At 59.6% G+C, this 9,127-nt stretch overlaps 1 protein-coding gene across 1 annotated transcript; it reads right to left on the reverse strand.

The window, feature by feature from the left end:
* Positions 1-850: 850 nt before the first annotated feature.
* Positions 851-8,824, reverse strand: MYL10 (myosin light chain 10). Its single transcript, XM_057749805.1, has 6 exons — positions 8,774-8,824; positions 8,214-8,289; positions 7,222-7,326; positions 3,723-3,801; positions 1,240-1,288; positions 851-949 (listed from the first exon to the last, which is right to left on the reverse strand). The coding sequence occupies exons 1-6, from the start codon at positions 8,807-8,809 to the stop codon at positions 851-853; spliced, it is 444 nt and encodes a 147-aa protein (XP_057605788.1). The 5' UTR covers positions 8,810-8,824.
* Between the last annotated feature and the right edge of the window lie 303 nt (positions 8,825-9,127).

A 9,127-nucleotide genomic window follows, 5' to 3' on the forward strand; every position in this document is an offset into this window, starting at 1 on the left:
CTCCCAGCTCTACCTTGTCACCTACCTGGTTTTTGTTTTCTGCTTTGGTTGTTATCGTTCCCTTAGTGATGTGTAGGATTTTTTTAAAGTATATTCGGGATTTAAGATCTTTGTCAATATCTATTGTTGCCAGTATCTTCTCCAGCCTGGGCTTTTCACGTTCTTCATGGTGTCTTTTGCTGAGCGGAGGTTTTCAATTTGAAGTCTAATTTCTGCCCTTTTATTATACGGTTGGTGCTACGCGTGCCCTGTTCGATGAATCTTTGCCTCCTCCTTAAACATCCCTTGAATCCACCCCCTCCTCTCTGCCTTCTTTGCTTCTGTCCGGCTCCCAGCTGCCAGGTCTCTCCTGGCCCGCTCCCACCTCCTCCCCACTGTGTCCCCACCCAATTCTTGTCCCCCTCACTGCATGATCTCCCCGCCCAGGGACAGGGCTGCCTTATCTCCGTGTCCCCGGGATTGGCACTGGGGCTGGCACGCACTAGGTGCTCAATAAAAGCTTCATAAATGAAGGCAGTGTCCTGTGCCCCAGCTGGGGATCATTAAAACAGTCAATTAGTTCTAAACACCAGCTCATCAGGAACATTTGAGCAAAGCCAGGAAGTAAAAAGTTTCGGAAAAACCAACAACATAGGAATGTTTAGCTTTTTCCCCAACCGGAGCGTTAATCACGGAAACTCATTTTGAGCATTATTTATTCTTGCTTTGCCCCCAACCCACAGGCCAGGGAGCCTTTTCCTCACACATGCTGGCTGCAGGGGCTCCTCAATGGCCAACCCCCTCCTTTGTCCCCCAGCCCCGTATTTGCTGCCTCTGTGGGTAGGGGGTGGGGGGGGTCCACGGTCTCCCTCTAGTCCTTCTCTTCACCATGCGTGATGACGTAACAGAGGTTCCTGTAGTCCAGATTGCCACACACATCTGGCGGGAAAGCGGCAAACATCTGCTTGATCTGGGGAAGGAGCCGGGAGTCAGCCTGGACCAAAGCCAAGCGGGGGCCAGAGCCGGGGGTCACCCAAGGGTATCGGGCAGAATGTCGCTCCCCTCTCTACAGATGGAGGCATCGGGGTGGAGGGCACAGAGGCCAGGCCAGCAGGCCAGGGTCCCACAGCCTCCTCCCCCCAGCTTTGTTCCCATCCAAGGAGTCAAGGGGACATCATCTCGGCAGATCACTAAAGGAAGAGCACTTCCCACGAAGATGCTCCTCGGCGCCAGGGAGTGCCCTGAAAAGCCAGCGCTCACCTCCTCCTCACTGAACCGGTCTGCCTGTGTCATGAGCTTCTCTTTGATGCTGTTCAAGGGAGAGAAAGGGTCACCTTCAGGGGAAGGGCCACTCTGTGTGCGGACACGCAGATCCTGGGGGTGATGGCCCAGGAGGACGCCAACCGGGGCTGGCCCCATAGGCCCAGACGGCTGTGTGGCCTCGGGCGGCCACTTCAGCACTCAGCCTCCTGTGTAATGTGGACTCCCCTCTTTGTATCAGGTGGGGACCCAATGAAATGACCTTGGGACCCCAACATGACCATGGGGGCCAATCTGATGTCCCATCGTGCACTAATAATCAACTTCCAGGTCACTGAGGGGAGCCCCTTTGCCCGGGTTCTAGATGCACTGCTTCTTCAGCTTGTGACTTTCGCTGACCATCTGTAAGGTACTTCAGAGCGTGCAAGAGGCTTGCACTCAGCAAGGGGTGGGAAGGCTACCCAGGTCTGTGTCCCATGCCTGTCCAGGTCCCCTGTGCTCCTCACAGCCCTGGGAAGTGAGTACTATTATCCCCCTTCTACAGAGAGGGAAACTGAGGCTTGGGAGCGCTGCTGATTTGCAGTGGCAGTGAGGGGCCTATCCCCCCGTGTGGTCCCGGAGAGCAGCTGCCCACAGGGGCCAGAGCTGCCCGGGGCCTGGAGGAATGGCCAGAGGTGGGGCATTTGGGGCTGTGGGGGAAGGACGGGTGCCCCCAGGAGCTTGGAGGACCCCATAGGGCTCTCGGGGGTGCAGCGGGCAGGGGTGGGATCAGAGGGCCGAGCTGGGCCCTGCGCACCCGCGTGTCCCATGGCGCCAGCAGCCGCGGCCCCCGCTCAGGACCGACGCACATTTTCCATTATTTACATTAGTACAGGACAGTCACAGTTTCCAACTCTCCACACTGGGGACTTTTCACAGACTCTGTTTCAACCAGAGCCTCCTCTGTGGCCTGCCTGGCAGGCAGCCACGCCTTTCAGAGCCCATAGCCTGGGAATGGCGCCTTCAGTTCCCAAACTGGGTCCCCAAAGGGTTCCTCCCAGCCCCGACTTTGCTCAAGTGGGAGTGAAGGTCGGTGGCAATAGAGGGGTGGGTTTAGCCCAGTCCAGGGGGTCCCCCCCGTGCCTCCCTAGGTCTCCAAGATGGGGGTGGGAACCCGACTCTGAGAAAGGAGTAAAGGAGAGGGCTGTAGCCTGGAGAAATCCTCGGGAACCGCCCCCCACCCCCCGACCCCTGAGGAGAGCGTGACTCAAAAATTTGAGGGGTGGGGGAGCGTAAGAATGTCTGAGAGACAAGACAGACCCTCCCCACGTCCTCCCTGCCTCACCTGCCCTCTCCCACGCCCCCTCCATCATGTGCTCATGTTAACAGACGGCAAAGTTAGCCTCCAGCCGAGGCCTAGAGCATCACGGTAATTGGTCAAGAAGCCTGTGACTGAGGAAGAAATCTTGCCCACCCAGGGCCACCCACAGGCCCAGGGAGGCCTCGTGGGCCCCGAAGGGACAGCTAAGAGGTCGGCTCAGAAGCCGGCTCAGGGTCTCAGCCCCCGGGCAGGCTGCCTCTGCCCGGCCCGCAACTCTTGGCTGTCTGCCCCGTGCGCTCCCCGGGCTGAGGCTCCCAGGCACAGCAGGCACCAGCGCTCCCACCTTCAATGATGCCAGCCCCCTGGCAGCCGGAGAGCAGCCCACAGCCCCCTCACTCTCTCTGCATCCCCAGCTGAGCTGGTTCCTTCCCATGGCTCCGCCTCCGTCCCCACATCCACTCAGGCCCTGGCTACCCTCTGGCCGAGTCCCCGTCCCAGCGCCCCGGATCCCACGGGGGCTGGCTTCTTGTATTTCACTCACCCATCCACTTGCCCCCAAGCCGATGGCCAAGACCCTTGTGGCGGCTGCAACCCTTTCTTCTCCGCCTCCAGGCTGGCCTCTGTGTTGTCCCTGCCTAACACCTTCTTAGGCTCTCCATGCCCCCGGGGTAGACCCAGGGTCCCGGGCTCCCCCACACAGGCCCTGCCTCCCTCTCTGTGCTCAGTCTCCCCCTCCGCCTCGCCACCCACACCCTCCGGCCAGCCCAGTCCTCCTCACCAACCCCAAACAGGCGAAGTCTTGGCTCTTCTCTTGCTATGTTCCTGCATCTAGAATGCTCTCTGCTCCAGCTAAGGGTGATCTTTAGTCATCTTCAGGGCCCACCTCTACCCCGACCCCTTCCTCCGTCGCCACTGGGAAGCCCTCCTCTGGGGACCCCACATTCCCCGTACACTTCCACACAGATGGGGACACTGAGGCCCAGCGAGGGGAAGCGATATCAACTGATGGCGGAACTGGGCAGGGCAGTGGCCTCCTGGCTCCTGGCCAGCAGCTGCCCAAGACGCCTGAGTTCCCGGCAGGAGAGGAGACTGGGCTGCCACCCGTCCTGATCCCATTCCAGTTCATCTACCACTTGAGTCTTTGGGGAGAGAAAAGCCAAAACAGAAGGCAGAGAAGACTTACAAATCAGCCTTGACGAAACCCTTCCCTTCAGTGTCGAACACCTTGAAGGCGTGGAGAATGGTCTCCTCTGGGTCTGTACCTAGAAGCAGCACACGCAGGCAGGGGGAGCGCGGGGATGAGGAGGCTGGGCAGTGGCTGGGAGTGGGGCCGGTCCCACAACCCCTGCAGAGGCCAAGGGCTCAGGGAGCTTCCTCCCCAGCTTCTAGTCCACAGTGAGGCCACAGAAGGGAGGTTTCAGAGAAACGAGGAATGGTAATAATAGCTAAGGGCTCTGCATATAGTAATGGGCAACCTGCACAGATGTACCTGGAAACCCCAACTAGGCATTTACTGTGTGCTTAACCCTCCTGCCTATTGGTCCCATTTTACAGCTGAAGAAACTGAGGCCCAGAGAGGTGAAGTGACTCGTCCGAGCTCTCACAGCTGTGGCTGTGTGATTTAGGCTGTGGGTGGAGGAGAAAGAGCTCTTACTTGGGGGCTGGAGGGGGGGGCTCTGGCAGTGGCATTGGAGGAGTCTGCGGGGTTGTCCAGGCCAGAGGCGGGGCAGATGGGTCAACAGATTGGGTGGGGTGGGGTGGGGTGGGGAGGTGCGGGAGAGGCAGAGCACAGCCAGAGAGGTTCTGGTTTTATCACTTTTATAGTGTGGGCTTTGGGGAAAGGTCATTAGAAGAAATTCTAACACAATGGGATTGAATACCCACCCCACTGGTGGTACAGATTGGGAAACTGAAGCCCAGAGAGAGGAAGGGTCTCACCCCTGGTCTCAGGGACTGTGTGAGTGAGAGCAGGTGGCCTGGTGACCCTTACCTGGTGCTCTTGCCCCTCTGTCACACTGCCCTCTCTTCTCACTGTGGACCAGGGGACGTCCCCTTCCTTCTTTCTTTTTTTTTTTTTTTTCTTGTGGGATCTTCCTGGAGCAGGGATCGAACCCGTGTCCCCTGCATTGGCAGGCGGATTCTTAACCACTTCGCCATCTAGGAAGCCCCCCCCCCCTTCTTAAGGCTCAGCTGTGTCATTGGTGAAATGGAGACAAAAGTGGGGCTTGCTGCCCGCCTCCCAGGGTCAGTTAAGATAACGTGTCATTAATGGTAAAGGTCTTGACACACATTACTCTATCAGGGCCATAAACACACCTGAGTGCTCTGGGCCAAGTCATCCTGCAGCTTCACCCTCTTACCCTGTGGAACCCCAGCACACCCCATGTGGTAGGTACTGATATCCCCAGTTTGTCAAAGGGGAAACTGAGACTCAGAGGCTCTGTTACTTGCCTGAGGTCTCCAGCTACAAGGGGAAGAAGGGTTTAAAGCCAACTTTTTGAACCTCCAGGGCCCCCTGTGTGTTCTGCCACTCTGAGCTTCTGCTTCTCAGACTGGGTCAGGGCCAGCTTTGTCTTCACCATCAGACTGAATCAGGGCCAGCTGTGTCCCCCATCAGGATCATCCAGGACAGGATGATATCTGAGTCACTCAGCATTTCTGAAACTGGGCCTGAGTGACTGGGCCGGGTTCAGTGCTGGCCCTGCTAGCCTGGGAGCTCCTAGAGGCAGAGCCATGGGCTTCCTCTAGGTAGGGTGGCAGGGAGCCAGCGTATCCAGACCAGAGGCTCAGCATGGGGTCCGTCACAGCCTGGCCTTGCAAGGAGGAGAAGGGGTGGCTACGGGATTAAGGGGCGGAGGGGGAGGGCTGCTGTGTGGTCTTGGCCTCCCGGGGTCTTTAGAGATGCCTCCCTGCTGGGGCAGGCTGGCTCCAGCCGCCTTCTTGAGAACTGGCTGCATGTGGTCCAGCTGCCCCGGGCTCAGGCCTGGTGGCTGGACATTTACCACTGCCCAGTCCTCCCCTCTCTCCTTCCAGAATGGGCCTCTGCTCTGCAGACTGCAAACCTCATCACAGGGGCTGCAGAGAGACTGCTTCCCCTCTCTGCTGTTGGGAATCTCATGACAAAGTGTCCTCATCCCAGTTAGAGGGGCCAGGCGGTGCCTGCCCAGCCCCCAGCTCGTGTCCCCACCGCAGGCTCAGCCAAGCTGGCATGACAGCTCAGCCGGAGCCGCAGCCCCGGCACCCCAGCCCCGGCGCCCCTGCGAAGATGAGAGAAAGCTTCAGCCCTGGGTCACAGCTCTCAGCTCAGCTGTGGACGGACATGAGCTCCGGGACTCGCATTAAAGTCACTGGCGGGAGTCACGCATGTCTTTCCCGGGGAGTGTACCCCCAGCCCCGCCCCCTGGACTTCCGCGCCCTTCGAGGAGGTGGCCACGGTCCCAGGAATAACCCCTAACAGCTGCCCAGAGGCGAGCCCAATGACACGTCTCAGTCAGCTGGACAGCACCAGGCTGTCGTGGGTTTAGTGGTGGCCCCCAAAAGATATGCCCATGTCCTCATCCCCAGAACCTGAAAATGTCACTTGGAAAAGGGGCCTTTGCAGATGTAAGGAGAGGGTCTTGAGATGGAGTGATGGTCCTGGCTTATCCACTTGGGCCCTAAATCCAATGACAAATGTCCTCATGAGAGTGAGGCAGAGGGAGGCAGACAGAAGGGGGGGGCCGTGTGACCACGGGAGCAGAGACGGGAGCGACACAGCCTCCAGAAGCCAGAAAAGGCCAAGAATGGGTTTTGTGCTGCAGTCTCTCAGGAAGCCCGACCTGCCAGATTTCGGACTTCTGGATTCCAGAACTGAGAGAATACACGGCTGGTTTTTTTGAGACGTCAAGTTCGTGGTCATTTGTCACAACAGCCTTGGGAAACTAACACAACCCTCATTTTACAGACCAAAAACCCAAGGTGCAAAGAGCAGAGGAGCCTTGCCCAAGGTCACCCTGGGGGACAGTGGGAGGCCAGGTCTTAAAAGGATGACAGTGAGAGCCACCCCGCAGGGCAGCCACAGCCCAGGCTGGCCCTTCCTTCCGCGGAACCCCAGGCCAGGCCTGAGGCTGCATCTCAGGGGAGTGCGGTGTTCAGAGACAGAGTCGGGGGTAGGGTTCCATCCCTGTCACCTCGATGCTGGGACACCTGGGGCAGGGGTGGTGACCCATCTGAGCCCGGGTCTCCTCACTCACGAATGAGGTCCCTGATCCTTTCCCTGGAGGAGAAGCCCATCCTGCACTGGGGTTGGCCACAGCAGCTTCTGGGAAACCCCTCCGCCTCCACCCGTACCACCTTCTCCTGTGGGCAGCGGGTGGTAAGGCAGAGCAGGCAGGATGAGCCTGGGGCTAGGAAGTGGGGCCGGGACGGGGCAGTGTCCTGATGGTGAATAAAAGACTTTCTCTCAAACTGTCCAGCTGGGCCCCTCACAGCCCTGCAAGTTGGGGCTCATTACATTCACCCCACTCTGTGATACAGAGGTGGAAACTGAATTAGGGGCTGGGGTCTGGGGCCACACCGTGCTCCCAGCTGGGGTGTGCGTCGGTGCCCCGCCATTGTGTTGGGGGCACGTCGGCACACAGGGCCCCGCCTACCCATGCCCACTGGCCCATTCCCTCCCCAGGACGCCCTGGGGCCTCACTTACCCTTCAGCTTCTCCCCAAACATGGTCAGGAAGACAGTGAAGTTGATGGGCCCGGGGGCCTCCTTCACCATGGCCTCCAGCTCCTCGTTCTTTACATTGATACGGCCTGGGGGAGGGGAGGGATGGGGACACCCAGGAGTACAACGAGGGTCAGCCCAGGAGAGCAGAGCTCAGGACCACGGTGCAGCCTGCAGGGTCTCCCAGCCCTGCCATCTCACCCGCCCCCCACTCAGCCCTAAGGCCTGCCCACCTGCTGGGGGACCTTGGGATGGGGGCACATTCAGCTCCAGTCAGCACTGGGCTGCCCCCAGCCTGACCCCCACCCCCTTGGAAAGGAGAGCAAGTTGGTGGCTATCCCCATTTTACAGATGAGGAGACTGAGGCCCAAAGAAGCTAAAGCTGAGGCACATAGGAGTGGAAGACCTGGGCCTCAGGGCTCAGATGCCCCAGGAAGGGTCCACTGGCTGCCTGGAGGCAACGACTTTGGGATTCCTCCCGGTTCCAGTGGACAACCAGATCTCCAGAGGCTCAAGGCTCAATCTGGACAGCCCCTGTCCCCCAACCCCAGTCCCCCAACCCATCCTGATGGCCCATCCCTGGGCCCTCAGAGAAGGCAAAATCCTCACCTGGCAGCCAAAGCCTGCCTGGTACCCTGAGTCCCGCCTCTGGATGTCTCCAGCCTCTTCCCCAACCCCTCTGTCTCCCCTGGCTCTGCTGACCGCTCCCTCTCCCCTCTCACTCCAGGTCTTTGCATGGGCCACGCCTGCCCCTGAAATGCTCCCTCCCTCCCCTGGCCAATCCTCCTCTAACACTTGGGAGTCCTCCCCTGACCTGCCAGGCAGTGGCCACCCCTCCTCGGCACCCCCAGAGGACATCAGCCCCTCACATGCCCTGCGCCGACTGCCTTGGCCTGTCCCCAGCCGCCTACTCTTTCCGGATGGCCTGGGCTCGGCTTCCCCCCAATTTTCAAGCGTCCAGCCGCTGGTCACCCACCCAGGGCAGCAAAGGTGTCCCTCAGGTCCTGCTTGTCGATGAAGCCATCCCGGTTCTGGTCCATGATGGTGAAAGCCTGGCAGAGACACGGGCACTGAGCAGCCTCCCACCCACCTGTCCAAGCCCAGACCCCTCCCCAGAGAGATCCCCCCTCCCTGCAAAGGGCCGTCTGCCCACCCACTGTTGCCCGGGCAACCTCAGTATAGGCCCTCTGGCCACCCGGTCGCCCAGCTCAGCATGACACCAGCGTGAGCATGAGCCCATCCCTCATTTCATGCTCCCAGCAACCCCATTTTACAGAGCGTGGAACTGAGGCTCGGGGAGAGGAAGGGCTTGCCCGAGGTCAAACAGAAAGCAAAGGCTCAGGGAGAGAGGGGTAGGGGCTGCCCAAGGGCAGCTTGTCACAGCTCCAGGGTCTGAGCTACAGCATGGCAGCCTCTAAAGATAGTGACGTCACCACCCCCCAGGGATTGAGGGCTGACCTCTCTCCTTGCCAGCTCCCTAAGGGCTTTCCCTGCATACCTGTAACCCTCCCAGTGGCCCCAGAGGCGCTGACCAACCTCTTTAAACTCCTGGATCTGGGACTGATCGAACATGGAGAAGACGTTGGAGCTGGCTCCGCCTTCTGCTCTTTTCCGGGCTCTTCTGGGTGCCTGTGAGGTTGCAGCGGAGGCCTTGCAGAAGCCCCTTCCTCGGGAGGTCCCCCACTCTCCCACCCAGCCCTCAGGCCTCACCTCCTGAACGACACTGCCCGTCCTGTGGGGACCCCGGCAGACAGGCCAGGCTCCTCCTGAAGCCTTGCAGAGAAGCAGGCTGTTTCCCAGCCCTTCTTCTGCGGCAAGAAGCCAGCGGAGCGCCCACCCCACCCCTGCTGCTTCCCCACTCCGGCCCCCCGACTCCAGAAGGCAAGTTTT

The sequence above is a fragment of the Hippopotamus amphibius genome, chromosome 9 (genome assembly GCF_030028045.1).
Source record: "Hippopotamus amphibius kiboko isolate mHipAmp2 chromosome 9, mHipAmp2.hap2, whole genome shotgun sequence".
Taxonomy (NCBI): domain Eukaryota; kingdom Metazoa; phylum Chordata; class Mammalia; order Artiodactyla; family Hippopotamidae; genus Hippopotamus; species Hippopotamus amphibius.

What these genes read in the sequence shown, in the direction of transcription:
- MYL10 (XM_057749805.1), bottom strand. Translation starts at nt 8,809, where the DNA reads ATGTTCGATCAGTCCCAGATCCAGGAGTTTAAAGAG. An exon ending in GGACACCTTTGCTGCCCTGG is followed by an intron (nt 7,327 to 8,213) that starts GTGGGTGACCAG and finishes CCCCTCCCCCAG; the next exon opens with GCCGTATCAATGTAAAGAAC. An exon ending in GGTTTCGTCAAGGCTGATTT is followed by an intron (nt 1,289 to 3,722) that starts GTAAGTCTTCTC and finishes TCCCTTGAACAG; the next exon opens with CATCAAAGAGAAGCTCATGA.